This window comes from Podarcis filfolensis, assembly GCF_964270895.1.
Source record: "Podarcis filfolensis genome assembly, chromosome: 13".
NCBI lineage: Eukaryota > Metazoa > Chordata > Lepidosauria > Squamata > Lacertidae > Podarcis > Podarcis filfolensis.
In genome coordinates this window covers 26,578,602-26,597,600 of record NC_139615.1, presented here as the reverse complement: position 1 = coordinate 26,597,600, position 18,999 = coordinate 26,578,602, and the positions used below count along the sequence as shown (strand labels likewise).

At 39.0% G+C, this 18,999-nt stretch overlaps 1 protein-coding gene across 24 annotated transcripts in view; it reads right to left on the bottom strand.

Moving 5' to 3' along the window:
• MAPT (microtubule associated protein tau) overlaps window positions 1-18,999 on the bottom strand; it is an 82,908-nt gene that overhangs the window by 28,029 nt on the left and 35,880 nt on the right. For 5 of the 24 annotated variants that reach the window (XM_083582998.1, XM_083583000.1, XM_083582999.1 and 2 more), the window contains 4 exons: window positions 15,793-15,882; window positions 9,775-9,861; window positions 7,215-7,301; window positions 4,060-4,122 (listed from right to left, as the gene is read on the bottom strand). In XM_083582998.1, coding sequence (XP_083439124.1) covers window positions 4,060-4,122; window positions 7,215-7,301; window positions 9,775-9,861; window positions 15,793-15,865 — 310 coding nt within the window. In that variant the 5' untranslated portion in view covers window positions 15,866-15,882. Of the gene's footprint in view, window positions 1-1,384; window positions 2,130-4,059; window positions 4,123-7,214; window positions 7,302-9,774; window positions 9,862-15,663; window positions 15,883-18,999 lie in introns of those variants that run through there. The other 19 variants (XM_083583004.1, XM_083583006.1, XM_083583005.1 and 16 more) reach the window with 14 other exon arrangements.

Sequence of the window (18,999 nt, the reverse complement as noted above, 5' to 3'; positions counted from 1 at the left end):
AGTTCCAAAAGGTCCCAACTGTGATATCAATATCTGTTATTTAGGAAACTCTTTGGTTCCCCCCCAACCCCCCCATATGAAACTATGAAGAGACAATGTAGAAAGGGATGTTCTTAAAGAAGATACATACATGTATTTTCTATTCACATAGTTCCTCAAAAAAAGGAATAGCTTGAGATGCCTAAAATCATGCAAAATTTCATACAGCAAATTGATTTTTTTTTAAAGTTATTGCAAATGTAAAGGAAGTAGCCCACCTTTATTATGGAAGGACCACTGTTAAGCATTTTCTCCTGCCTATAGGTCACACCATCTATCACCTTTAGCTGACACCCCATACAAAGGGTAGCCAACATGATGACCCTCAGCCGTTGTGGATAACAATGCCCATTAGTCTCAGCCAGTGTGATCAATAGTCAGGGATGCTGAGAGTTGTAGTCCACAACATCTTGAGGACACCACATTGGCTACCCCTACCCTACTTTATTTCTTTTGGATACAGGTGAGCAAAAAATAATAAAACAAAAACCCTTACACCCTTTGGAAGTTTTTACACATGAGGCTTGATTGTACGTTTACATGTGCACTGTGCAGCATTTGTGCCATGTGTAAGTGTAGTTAATGGATGGGTAGAATACAGAATGGAAAGGGAGAGAAAAGTATAGCCAGTGTATGTTTCACATTAGCATTAAACAGATTTAAGCCAATGCCAGCATAAGTGAAACATTCTTTGTTTAATACACACCACAGTGATCTCTGACAGCTATTAGATAAGCTAGAATGGGAAAGCATGATGAGAATCAGAGACTTGAAAGAATGATGAGACACAGCTTATATAACAAGTTTCTGATCAAGGCCAAGATCAGTTAGCTCCATTCTTGCTTTACCTGTATCTTATCTCAGTGTTGGCAAAACTTGGGTCTTCAGCTGTTTTGGGACTACAACTCCCATCATCCCTAGCTAACAGGACCAGTGGTCAGGGATGATGGGCATTGTAGTCCCAAAACAGCTGGAGGGTCAAGTTTGGCCATCACTGTCTGACCTAATTGGTTAAAAGACCTGCCAGTGGAGGATCTCAGAAAAGAGCTAAAATTCCACAAAATATAAATTGGGGTGGCAATTGGTGAGAAGAAGCAGCAGCATCCATGCAGGATAAGCATGCAGCCATTGTATTAATGGATTGTACTCACACCCCAAGTCCAAATGAAGCAGACAGCCATGGATGTAGAGCAGTGCCACACAAACATTTTTGTTTCCTGTCAACTTATCAGGGAAACTGCTGAAGCAGCAGGATTCAGGGAGACATGTGCAAAATCATTTGTGGTTTTAGCAGCCTTGCTTTCTTTAAGCAGGACAACTGAGCAACACACGCACATGCACACACCTTTCAGAAGTGGCAATCGACTGCTTTGTTTCTCTGGTGTACAATAGGCAGCTTTTTTTCCAGAAGCCTTTTGCAGTTCTGAGGCCTGCACAGTTTCCAATGTCTCCCCTTCCAGGGAGATGCTCTCCCCTGAAAGCTTGCCTACTTCTAGTACACATTCCAAAGTTTTGCTCTCCTTCGGGACATTAGCTTCAACCTCAACTTGGTAAATATGCTCAGAGGGGTCCAATTCTGCAACCATGGCACACCTTTCATCTTCTGATACGAATGGCCTTCTCTCATCCAGACTATCCTGCTGAGTTGTTTCATCAGTGTCTCTGTCTTCAACCTTTATCTGTCCAAATGCAACTTCTTTCAAATCACCTCTGGAGTAGAGTGATCCATCAGCTGTTGGGAAATATGCCGTGTGAGCAATTCCCACCGGCTTGCTTATCGAAATCAGCAGGGAATCTCTCAAAAGTCCCATCCCTTCCATCATTTTTAGGCTGGCTGGTCCCAATCCTGCACCAACTTTTTTAGGTACTGATGTTGTAGGCACACCAATAACCACTTTCTCAATAAGATCCTGCAACTGATTATGAATTCTGAAGACAGCCTTCTCCTGGCTTCTTTCAGCTGTGTGGAACTCCATGTATCCATCTGGCATCTTTAGCAAAGTGGCTACATAAAAGGGTTCCACACAATCTGCTTGTTGGGCTTTATCTGTCTGTGCAGATTCAATTTCATTGCCTAGTGATGCAGAGATTCTCCCCCCCCCCCCAAATCTCTAGCCCATGATCTCCCACAAAGGGAGTAAATTCTAGGAAATGTGAGGGTAGCTATAATATGCCTTGGATGATTTCATAGGTGCTCAGATAAACAAGCTAATTTGGATTTTGAGTGATTTCATTCTTAACCCATTTGCAATGTGTTCCTAAATTCTTGGTTCCACTCTCCTCAGCAATACTGAGGTATGCAGTTCTATTAAGGTATACAAGAAGGGCATTAAGCACAGTAAGAAGTTAGCATGTTTATATCAATACAAAGCCATTTTTGGAACACTACTAAATTAATTATAAATATTTGAGAGAATATCATTAAAAGAGCAAAACTGAATACCACAGCACCATTTGCTATAGTCAACTCTACTTTGGTTAGCCTAAAAGTAGTCCTCAGAACTCCTAATCTGTTTGAGATCACAATATTGTACTTCTCAAATGTGAGTTACGATAATGAAACACAAACACAAGCATTTAACTTATAAAATCTATCAAATATTGCAAAATAATAGAGGCTGATACTGGATGTATAAAAAAATACACCTCTATTATCAAAACAGTTCTACAAGACATACACATATTTCTTCCCATTTTCAAGAGTTACTTCAACCAGTTTGTTGAAGTAATTCAAAAATTAGATCTGTAGGTTAATTACCTGAAAACTTTCATTTTCATAACATCTATCATTATTCTGTAATCTTATTCACTCATGGCCTTTATCACTATAGTACTAAATGTATTTCTGTTATTTTGGGTTATAAAAGGCATGCTAAAAAAAAAAAAAAGTTCACAGCTTTAGGGCCACAATGGCAGCGTTCCACCACACTCAATCACCACCATCCACCTCCCTTTCCTGTACTTTTTACTAGTTCTCTACTATCTTTTTTGAGGCATGTTGCTAAAATTCTAAAACAGTAGGGAAGGTAAATGGCCTCCACAATAAACAATGGTTTAACAATGATTTGTTCTATGCATTAGCCTCAAGCTAATGACTCCCCCTTCCCCTCCAGTTTGGCTGTAAGGAGGAGACAGGGAGCTTTGACTTTTGATTTCAATTAACCACAGTTGAACACTGCATCCCAAACCTTAACTGTATTTTATCTTAACTTTAATTAGTTGAAAAAAGCCAGCATCACAGACTATTGTTTGAAGTATGCTGGTTTCAACTGAACAGAATTAACAAACCACAATTTGTCTTGATTTGAACATACAGTGGTACCTCTGGTTACGTACTTAATTCGTTCTGGAGGTCCGTTCTTAACCTGAAACTGTTCTTAACCTGAAGCACCACTTTAGCTAATGGGGCCTCCCGATGCTGCTGCCACGGCACCACTGCACGATTTCTGTTCTCATCCTGAAGCAAAGTTCTTAACTCGAGGTACTATTTCTGGGTTAGCGGAGTCTGTAACCTGAAGCATATGTAACCCAAGGTACCACCGTATTGCTTAACTGCAGTCAGTTCAAATGGACAGAATTTTTTTTTAAACTCTTCCTAACCATGCCAGAGGAGTGTGAAAACCCAAGACTTGCTGTGGTTCATTTCACTAATGAAATACAATGGTTTATGGTAATTCCCAAACAAGACCAATCACTGATTTAATAAGGGGTATTGCAGTATTGTCTGTACTGTACTAAGTTCCATTAATTTCCTTAATAAAACAGTGCAGCACAAAAGATGATGGAAGTATAAGGATTCCAAGATACTTTCCTTCATGGTAACAGCAATTGCAGAACCCAGCAAAAATGAAAATAGGGGATTCAACCATAAAAATAAAAGCAGGATTGCTAATATTTGTGGGCTATAAAAAAGGACGCAACACACCAAATATTATTTCTATCTGATTGTAACTTCCATCCCGACCCAGCAGTCCAGAGCTTAGCATTTTAAGTTCTGCAGAGCAACAATACTGTACTTACCTTGAGCATCCCCCGCAGCATGGTCTTCAAGGCTAGAAGTAGAGCCTAAGTCTGCTTCCTCAGCTACATTTTTCAAGTCAAGGATGGGAAAATGGTTTCAACATTAAAAATGGTACAAATGCCTCTAACCTTCTTACCAGTTTTACTTAATTTTGTTTAATATCAGAGGAATAAAATATATTGAACCTGAATGGCAGCACATTTAAATGAAAATGGGATGAAATGGATAGAAACATCCCCTCTCGAACAAATCAGCACTGATCTACTCTTGAGCCATATTCAGCAGTGAATTATGTCCAGAGCTTGGAGAAGGATGTAGTAAAATTGACAGCTTTTATAAAATAGAATCTTACTAAAAAATAAACAAATAAATAAAATAAAATAAATCTGACCATATATATTGCAATGAATTTATTTTGAAGTTTCTCAAAAGTGAGAGTATCCTTCCCTACAAAATGGTTAACAGCCTGATACTATGCAGACCTAGGTTTGGCTATACTCATTTAGAACAATGGGAGCAAGCATATCTAGGAGGTACAAGCAGCTTTTTGATTTTTTTCCTTCAACCTCAGATTTAGTGCATGCCTTCACAAAGTCATAGAGCAAAGTGTAGCACACCTATAGAATTGGTCAATCCCCCCACCCCCAAATTCCCTTGGGGGGGCTCTTCAAGTCCCAAGTCCCTGCTTCCTCCATAAGGTATGATTAAGATTGATCTGCCCATTTATCTTGGTTTTTAATGGAACATATTTTACAAGGCTAAGTTATTTGTTTCATAACTTGAGGACTGTCTCCAGGGGCTGTTTTTTACAATATTGTTATGAGCTTGAACTGCCTTGATTATTTTTATTGAGTCTATCATTATTGCTGCTGCCTACAGTGTCACTTGATGGGGTTAGGGATTTGTCAAATGAACATTAATCTTCCCTAGTCACTGGGGATATTTTCCTTAATGGTCTGAAAATCTCTCTCCTCCAAACCAGCCTGTGGAATATGACACAAATCAGAGCTAGCAGGAAGAGCAGAGAAACTGTTTATACTGGGTCTGAATTTAGAGAGAATGCTGCAAATTTAGTTAAATTTAAATCATCAAATGGGGAGAAATTAAAGGGATTTATAGGGGCATAAGTAGTTGTTCTTTTTAGAAAACTGATGATCACTGCTTTTCCTGTTGTAGCAGTCAACTGCTTCCAGGCCACTTCTATATTTGTAAATGGAAAGACAAGTTGTTTGCTTGTAACTAATGTTTAAGTGGTCTTCTGTGCAATCAGAACATACGGATTCTGCATCTGCACAAAGCAACATCTCAAAAATGTCTAGAGTTTTAGAAATTCAGGAGCTCACACTGGCTTTCTCCCTTGAGTGGGCAGACCCTGCATGATGCTTATGCCTCAAGGGACAAGCAAGTGCTATCCCACTCATGAAGTAATTTGACTTTTTATTCGTGGGCTCCACACAGTCACATATATGGAGATTACCAAGATGACCTACCCGAAGGTGGATGGAGGCAGCTCAATTGAACCAGTTATGTAGGCTGACTCTCCTAAGGGTTGTATTTGCCCTGGCCCTGATATAGCTAGCATGGTCTGTGATAAAAGTTGATGAAGTAGATCAGGTAGCTGATTGGCAGAGCTCTGGCAAAGGTGTAGCCTATGAAAGTGCTGCTGAATTGTGACTTGTCCCTTCAATAGGGGAGTGCAAACGGGCTAAGGTGTCAGAATGAAAGAGAGATAAAAAACCACGTCTCCTAAACTGGCAAGTCAATTCAACAGTGTATGTTGGCCAAAAATAAATATATTGAGAAAAAATAGGCATGTCCTTTCAAAGACTTTGTTAGCATATGAAAATCCAAACAGAAAGCCAAAGTATTTTTTCCAGATATAGATATAGGAGGGTGGAACAAAAAGCAGCTTCATGATCATCTTTAGACCACTTGTTGATATCAAAGGCCTATAAAAGCACACTGTCAGATGAGGCATTTAGATGAGAGGCTCCTTTCCTGCATGCTTACCTAGTGTGCATAAAACCAAGAGAGCACAAAACTACTTTGCGTATCTCACCTAGTTAATGCCAGCCCTAGGGTAGGGTGAATCAGGAGAAAACCTGGAACTTAGCAGTCACTGAACAAAGGAAAGGAATGATAATGTGTACAAAGAAGTGGTTGTATCCAGCTAAATTTTACTCTTAGATGGCCCACTGGGTAGTACTCAATGTTAGTCCTACTCAGAGTTGATTCACTCATTTCAATGGGTCTATTTTGAGTAGGACTTAGGTTTATTAATTTCAATGGGCTGCATTCAACTAAGTCAGTCATGTCCATTAGTTTCTATGGGTCTACTCTGACACTGAATGTAACCACAAAACTGAACTACTGTCTGGATTAATTCTGAGAGAAAAGTAAGGAAAAAACCCTCCCAAAATCTCAAAAGGATAATATGTTCTATGATGCTGTTCAGGCAACAACCAAAAAACAACAACAACTGGACAGGAACTTGCCTGTCTCCTGAGAGTCATTCATAGCTTAAGATCCACTCATTTAAGAAAAGAGAGCAAGGGCCAGCTCCTGCTTTCTGAAGCACTATTTTATTTTATTTTTTGAGATGTTGCTCCCTACAGGTACACAACCCACTTGTGTGACTGCAAAGAAGAACAAACATTACAGACACATTGTAAGTATACTGTGTTCTCTTGTTTCAGAAATGAAACTCTGTAGTCCTGCCCTGTACTTTTTCTCACTCAGGGAAGCAGGGAATGCATAACAGTAAATGGTATGGAGGACGCTGCTGTAGCAATGGTGCTCAAATTAAGCAAGTGTGCACCTGATCATTTGGAGCCTCATGTAAACTGACTCAGAGCTTTATAAAGTAAGAGGGGGATGTAACTATGATACATACATATACACAAACAGAATACATAAATTTTGCATCAGTTATAAATGGTGCACACATGTATAAATATTGAGATCTCCCCTTAAAACACAGCAAAAGATGTCTTCTCACATGGATCTTTAATAGTTTAATTTGTAGGGGTGTGTGTTATTAATAACTAATGCAAAGCACATATATACTAAACATACTAGGAAGGAATTTGGTCCTGTGTGAAGAGGCCCTATTTCAATCTTTTCTTCATACCATTTTCTTCCTAAGAGGCCTCACCTGTATTTCCTTCAGGTATCTCTGCATGCTGGCGAGTTGCATTTCGATTCTCATGCACTCTCTCCTCCACTAATGGAGCAGTAGCATCTGAAACAAAAAGGCAAAATGAAGCAACTGTCACATTAAAAGCACTGAAAAACAAAATTCTTCAGATATTAGCTACTTGAAGAAAATGAAGTAATAGCCTGCTGTAAAAGATGGCAACTCAAAGGCAGTCATGTACCATGTTTTCTTCAGATGAGATGAGGATGGGGTTTGCATCCAGAAACAAGAGCCAATTAAACCTAAAAGGTTTGGGATATAAACCTGCATACTAATTATTGCTCAAAGCCACACAAACTGCAAGCTTGAAAAGGAATTTGAACCTGAAGCTCACATCCAAAACCCTTGTTCAATTCATTCCACCTCCTTGAAGTTAAAATGTGTAGTTCTCCTCACCCCCATGTTTACTTGTCAGCTCATGGAGTCATCCAGAGGTTTGTAGGTGGCAGACTTTCATGGACTCATTTTTGCTTCTTCCAGATAAAGGGGATACCTAAACTGAGCCCTGGCACATGTGGCATAGGTTTGTGTTTATGGGTGATCAGAATAGGAAAGTGGCCATACAAAGAACAGAGGGTTCACCACTAAGCCTGGTGTCAGAAACATGACACCAGAAACTTCCCAAGCATGTGCAGTGTCTGTTTTCTTGGGTAGGTCAGTGGTGTTAAAGGCCTTAACTTACCACTCATGGCAAGTTACAGAGTATACAATTAATGCTCCACTACCAACTCCTTAACCCACGTTTTTCACTCAAGCAAAACAAGAGACAGAACATAGACAGGACAAACAATGAGACAGACAATGGGAGTACAATGGGAGATTTTTTTTTTTTACTTTCACCTCCATTTTTTTTCTGAGAGAAGAGATCTAGGGACAGCAAAGTTGACTTGACTGGCTTACTTATTAAATTTATATTCTGCCCTTGCTCCCAAAGGAGCCCAGAGAAACAAGTGATAAACTATTATTATGTTAGCTATTTTGGCCCTTTTCAAAGAACTGGCACATAGATCCATTGTCCTTCTTCAGCTAAAGAGTGAATAATTTTTACAAGATCTTTCCCCTTTTTTGTTGATTTCCGTAACGCTACTGATGCCAAAATGTCTGATATCCTTCAAAATATTTCTGTTTGATGATGTTCTAAGGATATGGTTACAAATAAATTTGCTTCAGTTTTGTGTATTGTTCAATCTTTTGATATTTGTTGCCAAAATTGTGTGCATTTGGTTGTCACCGAAAGAACATTTAGAAAATTGCTTACCTTATGGATTTAATGATTCTTCAAGATGCCCAATCTATAAGATTCTAGTTGCCAGGTTTCACAGATTAGTGTTACCAAAAAATAATATCTAATGGAACAAGTAGTTATAAGTGTAGAACACTTTTGATATCTGAATCCTCAAGAGCATTTCCAGCCCAAAAGAGAAAAATAATTTAATTCTCCCTCTCTCCCACAAAAAACGCCACCAAGTTTCATTTCAATATTTTTGAGATGTAGCTTTAAATATACCAATAAGGACATGCATACACTACAGGTTACCTTGAGTCATTCTGGCCAAGAGTTGACTCGCATTATTTTCGTGGCTTTCCCCCCTATCAACTTTTGTCACCTACATTTTGCCTACTCCCAAATCAGGTTGAGTAACTCGGCCATCCTCACCTAAGACTTTCCCATTGCACTGGATTCAGGTCAATCTTATGCTACAAATGTGCTCAGTTTAGACGAGGAACAGAAGAGAGAACAATAACTTCACTCAAGGGTGCAATTTTGCATGTATTTCGATAAGCTAAAGGGCTTAACAGGCAAATGTGGCACAATCAGAGAGAGAGAAATTGGAATTCTGCCACATGACTAACTTTTAAATTATAGTGTGGAAATTTATCCCACTTCAAACAGTATATTCTACTCTTAACCATGCAAGTAGGTTTTAAACTACCCATCCACTCACCTGTGGTGCGCAAGAATGATTTCTAGATTATAATGTATTAATGAACAATATTTCTTTCTGCTCATAAATGACTAGCACATCATCAGTTTGTTTGCAGTATGTAAGACATCAGTCTAGTTAAGCTTGCATACAATACAAATCCCTATTATGCTTAGAAATTTACAGTGTAGATGCTGTAGGAAGACCAGAGTTCGTGAAATCAAGTAAACCAGTAGTATAGATAGAGCCTTAAGAGAAAGTGGCTACAGTCTGAATTTTCTTCAGTGGGCTGGAAAGGGCCTTCCTGCTGACAAAGTTTTTCTGTTTAATTTCTTACTGGATAATAACTGTTAAAAGAATGTCAAAATCTAACACCCTATCAAGGTCCTTGAATATATTATTTGGCTGAGTGTAGATGTGTATTGTGATTCTTGTGTCAGCAACTGTCAAAACTAAATACAGATAATTTAAAATTGGAAGCAACAATGAAAGAAAGTCTCTGCTTATTTGGGAGGGAAACATATTTGTGCACTTCTAAAAAATAAAGTGCTGACTGCTGTGAATTTCAAAGTAACGAGACAAAGAGTTCCCACCTTCCACAGTTGGGGTACTCTTAGCATCAGAAGCCTCAGACTCTGGTTCATCAGATCCATCATCAACTGGTATCTGGAGGGGAGAGCCTGGAAATACACACATTCAGCACTCAGCAAAAGGAGATCAGTTTTGGAGTATGGCCTGTCCTTGGTGCAAAATGTGTTTGAATTCATCTTCATAATGCAAAGAGTGTGCATGCATATGTGACCGTCAGCTAGCAGAAATATCAGGCATTAGCAAGAAAAGGCAGGACTAGAAAACGCCAAATTCAAGTTTCAGTGGCAGCATCAAAGCAACTAAGGTGAAACTGTTAAAAGCAACTGATCAGTGAGGTGCATCAACTGACAACAAAAACGAAAGCAAAAAATCAAGAAGTCCAAAGATGACAGATTTTTTCCCCTTTTACTACTAGGTTCAGATCATTACTACTACCATTTTAAGAATTTTGTGGGCCATGCCTTGCTTTGCATGAAAGTGCACTTCCAAATACTAGAGCATGACAGTAATAAGGGGTTCTTTACATAAGAAAGCAAACAAAAAATGTTCAGAGCAATTTATTCTGTAAAGGTAAATAAGTCATTCATCACCACAGTTGGTCACTGTTGTCAGGAATTTGCCAATTCCCACTTTTAGAATCAAGAGGTAGATATCTACTTTTTGTAACAGGGCGTCCAGAAGAGCAGGAATCCACAACCTCTTACAATTTATGCATAAAGGACTTAGTGACAAAAATGAGCTTGAATTGTGGCAGCGTTTGGGGACATAATTCTCTATTTTCTTCAGGATCTGAGCCTCTTTAGTCTCCCAAAAGATGTTACTGTCTGAAGAGGGGAAGAATGTGGGGTGTTCTTAGATATGTGGGCTTGGGCAACATGCAGAGTGTCTACTGAGAATAATTTGAGAAAGTGTTACTGTGGACCTCATTTTTTTAGTCTCTCTGCTGACATAACAGACTTTTCAGAACTTTTATCAATTCCTTTATACCTGTACGATATAAAGATGACTTGATTTTCTCCCCTGTATCAGGAGGCAGCCCTAATGACTGAATGTTGTAAATGGACAAGAATCATGAGCCAGGAAGTAGACAAAGGCAGGCTGTGGTTACAACGAAAAGTTACTCTAGCCCCCACCCCATAATTCTAAGTCCAAGAGAACCAAAACTGCACAGAGAGAAAAATGGAAGTTGCTTACCTGCAGCTAAGTGCTTTCCAAGTGGCTCTGGACAATCACAATAAATTGGTGACGTGCATACAAATCACAACAGCATGGAAATATTTGTAGTGGTGCATGTGGTTTGGGAGGTAATGCCAAGAGCCTATACATGGAGGCAAAGTCAGCTGAAGAGGAAGTCAATGGGTACTTTATTTATATGTGCAAATGGTGGAAGGAGAAAGGACTGCAAGAATACCCTCACTTTCTCCTCCTATTTGCACTAACAACTAAATAGTTCCATTAAGGGAGATCATTAAGAAGTTTCTGTATGGAACAGAAGGAAAGCCCCCACATACTGCATATTTCTCCAAGTGAAAAGGTCAAGGATTTGATATTTCAAAGTGAAGTGGATTGAAAACAACAAGGTAGTTCTGAAGTTAAGCCAAAATGCAGCCTGAGCTCTGATTAACTGTGAGGTTAATAGTCCTGATGCTATGGAGACATGAGGGCCTGAAGGCACCTCATGCAGCAACTGATCGACTCTTATGTCTAGTCAGTGCCTGTGTAGGAGCCTCCCTGGCAACACCATCTTGAGTTCTATTGAAGAGGACAGATAAATGTACTAATTATGACATATCTGTCATATCTATCTACTGCTCTTTCGGAGATTAAAAAGGTAACTACATAAGGGCACAGTGGATATGTGAAGGGTAACTTCCTTCTGTATGAGCCTGACTACACACAAAGGTCCTCTACAGAGACCTTTCATTGCTTTCAAACAGACATTTGGTTTGAAGGAGTCAGTGGGCTTTTTCTTGTGTCGGGCCCAGACTTTGGAACACCCCGGCTCAAGAAAGTGATTTTTGTTTCCTGCTTGCTGGCCTTCCACCACGGAATTAAGAATTAATGCTTAGGAAGGCTTTATGGATTTTGAGGGGGTACTGTATAGCTTGGTCTTGCCATAATTGGTATGTAATCCTTCTGCTCATGTTATATATTTTACTGCTACTGCTGTTAAAAGTTTTATTTGCTGGCTAGGTATCTTTGCTGTTTTTATTGCATCTTATTATTTCTGTTGTAAGTAGAGACAAGGCAGGTTGTTATTCTTCCTAGGCATCAACAGGAACATCCCCCACAATTGGGATCTCAGCTGTATTTCTCTGCTGGGTGGTGTTTTTTTTTTTTTTTTTTTACGAAAAAGCTTGGCACTGAGTATACAACAGTGCACACTGTTTTTGAAGAGGCTCATTTAAGCAACTCTAAAACTGGCTTGAGCTAGCTATAAACTAATTTCTACAACTCTCTTCTGCTGCTCCTCACACTAGTCAGAGATAAAGTCTTCAGCAGCAAATAATCCCACAGTACCCCACGGTAAACATTTTCTAGCAGGTGCTGTAACCAACTCTCACAGATAAAAACTTTCCTGTGGTATTATTACTGATTTCATAAGGGGTAAAGGACAGAATAGTCACCAGACTTTTGCTGCCATGTCCCATAACAAATCAGTCTGGAAAGATCCTGCCATGAGTATAAAAATCAAGGCTGAGCCAAAATATGTTTAATACTGTGTCCAACCATTTCTCTTTGTGTTTTTACCAGGAAATCCACTACAATACTCCTTATGCCTTGTTCCTCCTCATATCCTGGATCGTGTCATTAGGTCTGCCTCATCCCGAGTGGCAAACTCACTCCTTAGCTATCACCACAATGTTTCAAGGACTTTCCATTATACAAAGAACATTGCTTCTTAAGTTTTGCACTGTTATGAGAACCATAGGTCTCTGGACTGACTGTGTGAGCTAAGCTCCAGACACTAGAGCACTGTCTTATTACAAAGAGTTGAGGCCATCTGAGGCAAATGGGGGCTGCCCTCAGAGGTCTAGCAATCCATAGTTAATTGTTACTGTCACAAACTCAGCTGAGAGGGGGGAGATGCAGTTTGATAAGTTACAGGTTTTTGTCCAAGATTAAGAGTCTGCAATTATCCCATGTTCTTCACCAGAGTTAACACTGGGAGGGATTGTGTGTGAGAGAGGGAGAGTATGTGTGGGTGCGAGAATTAGTGAGAAAGGGGGGATGGACTTTTCAGACTCTCTTTGCATTAACATGGCTTGCTTGAGGAGATAAGCACTATAGAAGGCAGAAGGGATCAAGCTCAAATAGGAATAAGTAATTCTATAATCTGGTATCTGCAACTCAGAATGCCTCCATGAACACTCTTGATGTTTCAACTTGTTGCACAGATGATACTCCAAGAAATTATCTCCAAATGATCACAAGGATAGGGAATTAATAACTAATCTACTTACTTCACCAAGCCTTTATTAGGCATTACAAATATAGGCCATCATAAAACATCCATATATAAAATTTTAAAATATAAACAAAAAAACAGCCATGTAAAAATATGTAATAATGAGGATTTTCATTGGAGTTTCTTCCCACTAAATAGTGCCATTCACCACTCTAAGAAATACTATTGATAATAACTAATCATCTCCTGGGGAAATGATTGAAGCCTGGCAACATCTAAAAGCAAAGCTGAAAAATAAACCACTGAGGTGGATCCCAAGCTGGCGCACACAAATCAAGCAAGATGCACACGTAGTTCAATCCTGATTTCTGTGGCCACATCTTTGCCTCCTGCACACTTGACATCACATATTACATCAGGTGTGGGGCAGGTGGACATAGTTTGGGGAAAACAGCCTGGCAGCCCAAATGGGGAAACCCAACCCTGCTCTGGAACTTCCACAGCAATTAAAAGGAATTAGCCATTCCGGACAGCTTCATCCCAGCAGATCTCACTTGTATGCGTGGGTCCTGGGTTAATGGGAGGACTCATAGTTTAGTGTGGTGCAGCATATGCTGTGTATGCAAATGGTCCACTGGGACAACAGAGAGCTGCAGTAGACAATGCTGGGCTAGTTAAACCAGTGGCCTGTCAGTGTACGGCAGTTGCACATGTGCCATAGACAATGCTACAGTGAAATGGTACTGAAAAAAGGTGGTTATGGGGAAATGATTTCCACAAGCAGATTACATTATACCTATTAAATAAATACTACCTTAAAGTTTTGCTTTTGGAATTCCTTGGAGCATGTGGCTGGCAACTGACAGAATACTGAACCTCAATTCTTATACTACTATGTTTATAGATATCTCTGGCACTTGATGCCAATTTGCTCCTTGCTTCTGGGTACACAAACTGGTTGGTTTAAGATTGTACTCTGTTATCCATCCAGTATGAAATGTACTTGGATGCTCCCACTAATCTGAGTTAAGCTTACTTCCAAGCATGCACAATACCACTTTTTATGTGCTATGGGACAGTGGCTTGATCAACTTTGTTCAGTGATGAGTACTGACACTGATACTCCTTGAAACTTTCAACAACCAGTATTACAGATAACACTGAAGAAAACAATGCAACACATGAATGCACACTAAGAAGAGGTAACCCCTGATATCTAGGGAGGGGATGCTAGAACTATTCTTCAAGGTTTCAGAAAAATGACAACTACATTGGTTTTTTTAAAAGTCCACAGAGAAAATATGGTGTTTTGTAACTGTAGAATATATCTCTTCACATAGTAAGTGAAATCTATGAGAAACAGTTTTCCAAATTCTGAAATACACACAAATACATACATGCACAGAGATATACATTACGTTACACAGAGACATGTCACACATAGCCCAGACCAGAGTTTAACATAATATTCAAGGGACAAGGATGCTTGGAGAAAAAGCTGTTAATTTGTAAATATCTTTCCTTTACTGTAACATTTCATAAATACTCTGTGAATCTATTTCTTAATTTAAGATTTGCCTCTTACTGTAAAGACAACACAACCACTTTGTAGAAGCTTTGAAAATGGGAACACTGCAATCAAATAATAACAAATACGTTATTGTCTCCCTTTTCAACCAACAAATAATCTGCATTGGGTTTGTTTAAGTTCAGCTTACTCTACAGTTCCCTGTTACACCCAAAACAGACAACTGTAGTTTAACTCAGTTCACTAACCAGGTTTAGGCCCGGTTGTGGCACAGAAAATGCTTTGATCACCCTGTGTGATTATCTATGTTGGAGAGAGATGGGGGAAATGTGTCCTTGTTAATTTTCCTCAACCTCTCAGTGGATTTCAATACCATGGTATCCTTCTGGAGCAGCTGTCTGAGTTAGGGGTGGGTGGCACCACTTTGGTTCTGGACCACAATACTTCAAGGACTGCCTCTCCTCATATGAACCAACCCAGACCCTGCAATCATCATCTGAGGCCCTTCTTCATGTACCTTCTCCACAAGAGGTCTTGAGGGTGGCAACATGAGAGTGGGCCTTTCCTGCGGTGACTCCCCATTTGTGGAATGGTCTCCCCAGGAAGGCTCACCTGGCGTCTTCGTTACATACCTTTAGGTGCCGGACAAAAACATTCCTCTTCTCTCAGGCCTTTTACTAATTAAACATTATATGGTGTTTTAAACACTGTGGGGTGGTTATTGTTTTTTTGTTTTTTGTTGTTACTATTTTATGTATTCTTTTGCTTTCGTATTATAAACCTGTAATCCTTGGATGAAGGGTGGTATGGATATTTAATAAATAAATAAATAAAACCATCTTAAACAGCAATTATTTAAGTTCCTTGTTAGGAAACTGACATTTAAGCAGTAAAGGTGGCAGCAAGTGGCAATAACATGCACAATAGTAGTTTTGACTAGGATTCATGACTAACCTTTCCTTAACCCATTTATACTTCCAGGCTCCATCCCCACATACAGCCTTTCTCCAAACTGTGAACCAACATCCTGGATTCCATCCTGTGGAAGAAGCTCCTTCCTGTCTCCCACCCGATCGGGCTCACCTGTCTGGTTCCATCTAGCTTGGCTCACCAAATGGTCATCTGTCATATTGAAATCCTGGTGCTGGTCAGCCATCTTGTCACAAAGGTTATCTAGAAAATGAATAGTAGTACTGGTTATTGACCATAGCAATAAAGTTTTGGTGTGATTTGAAAAGGAAGAGTAGATTATTGCAGAATGTCAGTAAAGTTTAAAAAGCAAGCCTTCTTCTGTAGCTCCTGCCTCCTTTGCAATACATGCTCATCATCCATCTTACTCCAAAACTGTGACTACCTAAATCCATACCAAACAACCAGATCTCTGCAAATATCATTATCACCCTTTGTTGCTACTGGCACCCTTAAGGAAACTTCTGGTCTGTGGACCAAATTTGGCCCACCAGCTCTCCCCATTTAGCCCATGAAGTAGTTTCCCCCAAACCATACTCACCTGCCTCCCACCTGACATAATAGGCTGTACACCCACCCACACACCCACCCCAAAGAGTATCAAAGGCCAGGTTCTTTAGTTTAGTAGATGGTGGGATCAGGCTTTCTTTAGTGTTCTAGAGCAGAAGCTCCTCCAGCCATAAGGTCTTAGCATTTCCCCACCACTACCCCCAGTAGTTTTTTCTACATAGTATTCATCCTCCCATGGTGAAGAACGCAGCTGGCTCATTCAGAAATGAGAGATAATTCCATCAACAGCTGTGATGCTACAGAAGCCTTTGGGTCAGTCTTATTCATAACACATGGGAGCTAAGAAGCAGTACCACATTCTCCCAATCCCAAGATGACTCAACGAGGCCCAAGATCTACCAGTTATCCATCTACAGCATAGATTCTATAAGCTATGCTAGAGGTGATAGGGGATTCCCTATTTCAAGTAAATCCAAAGTGAGACATTATTTAGCTTATGACTATGATAGCAAGCAATTTTGCAATTTGAAACCTCAGGTAGTGGGAAGAAGAAAAACATCATATTTTTAAAGTAGCTAATAATTATGACTTAAGTGATCAGCAACAACATATTATTTTGCAGAAACAGAAAATTCTAACTCTAAGCTTCCCTGGTAGCTTTGGGAATGAAGCGTGCATGTCTTCACAATAAATAAAAATACCACCAATTTTACATGACATGGCATTGTGTTTCACACAAGTTCTAGCTTACCCCCAACATGTTTTCTATGCATTAGTTTTTCAGATGTGTAAGCAGAGTATCAATCCACTGTTTGCAAACATAAGTGAAAGTCCAGCAACAGATACAGAATTACACCTTCTAATTAACAGCATCCTCAAGCCCTAGTTTTTTGCTACTTTGTATGCTGTCTCCTGCAGTGTTGTTTATTATGCAATTAAAAATATGTCCTAAATCAGATACAAAAATGTTTGGAAGTCAGAGGGTATACTTTCTGGACTCCCTCCAACAAATATTACAAAAGTTTGTATCAGTTTGATACAGAAGAATAAAACTAAATGTGCACTTAATTTCACAAGACATTCAAATTAGATGGGGGTGAGGGGTAGGAATTGCCTGCTTAAAATAAACCACTGTAATGATATATATCATATGATCATGTTGGCACTCTTCTTGCCGTTCTTAAATGGAATGGCATTGGACACTAATGATAGGAGAAGCAAACAAATTAAAAACAACCATGCATTTCACAGCTATGCAAGAGGGGAAGTGGTTAAATTTGAAGGCTGAAATTTGAAAAAGGTTTTAAGTTTTCATTTTAAAATCTGAGAATAAAATAAATTCTCTTTAAATTAATTGTTCCATTTAACCTTGGTCTAATGCCTTGACTGCAACACCATGCTTTCTCACTGTATGTTAGTTAGCTGGGTAAGTAAGAAAGTGCACAGGAGACATGAAAGTTACAGAGAATATATGAAAGGCAATTGGCCAACATATAAATTAGCTGTTAACAGAATCAGATTATAAATTAAAGATGAAGGAATATAATGATATAAAATCTATGTTAACACATTGGTTACAATATTTCTAACCAATTCACATATTTAGAAGTGATAAAGAGATGGGCTTTGGGAAGGAATTCTCAAAGTTCAAAAAGGAATTACTGGATAATAATTAGAAATTGTTATAAAAAATGTACAAGCTCCTGTTGGAATGGGAGATGAAAGACAAAGAGGTAAAGGCAGTAATAATACACTGGGCACATGATATAGGATATAACATACCACTTGAATCATGGGGAAAGCTGTGGAAAGAAATTTACGGAATTTAGTTCACTAAAAGAAAACTATATGAAAATGATGTATAGATGGTATTTAACTCTGGTAAAGCTTACTAAGATGTACAAAAATTCATTTAATATCTGTTGGAAATTTAAAGAATAAGAAGGTACATGGTGGACATGTAAAAAGGTAAAAAGCTTCTGGGAAATGATATACAATGAAATGAAAAAAAATTTGTAAACTTTTGTTAGAAAACCAGAGGTTTTTTGTTAGAAAACCAGAGGAATTTTAGGAGAGGAAGTATCAAAGAAGCAAAAGCGACTGTTCATGTATGCGACCACAGCTGCCAGAATGCTGCTTGCCCAGAAGTGGAACGATGAGTGTCTACCAACGAAAGAAGGATGGAGGATAAAGATGATGTACTATGCCGAAAGGGCAAAATTAACCATGAAGATCAGGCACCAAGATGAAGGAAAATTTAGTCAAGATTGGAAAAACTTTATAGTTTATTTCAAAGAACATTGCAAGAACGTTGAGACATTAGCAGGATTGTTGTAGCATTTATGAACTAAAGTGAGAAGCATGATGAGAAATTTAAAGTAAAAATTAAGTGGATAAATAATTAGATGCAATGAAAATAAAAAGGGGAAATTTGGAAACTGGGGGGGGGGGCGGGGAGAGTCAATCAAAGTGACTAAGGATGTTATATATGTAAAACAAATTGTCATTATTAAGTAAAATTGAAAATACAGAGTTACAGAGGATAAAGTGCTGTTTCAGTAGAGGAAGCCATGAAGAGTAAAGATGTTCACTTAGTGGCAGGAAACATAACCACATTACGATAATCAAATCTGAATGTAACAAGCAGATGAATGACTGTGGGCAGATCCATTTTATCAATGTACACAAGCCAAAGCTGCTGGAAAGTGCTCCAGGCCACTACTACCATTTGAAAATTTGAGTAATGAGCCAGGAACACACCCAAACTGAGTATCTGATTCTTCAAGAGAAGTAAAAAAATGCTGCCTAATA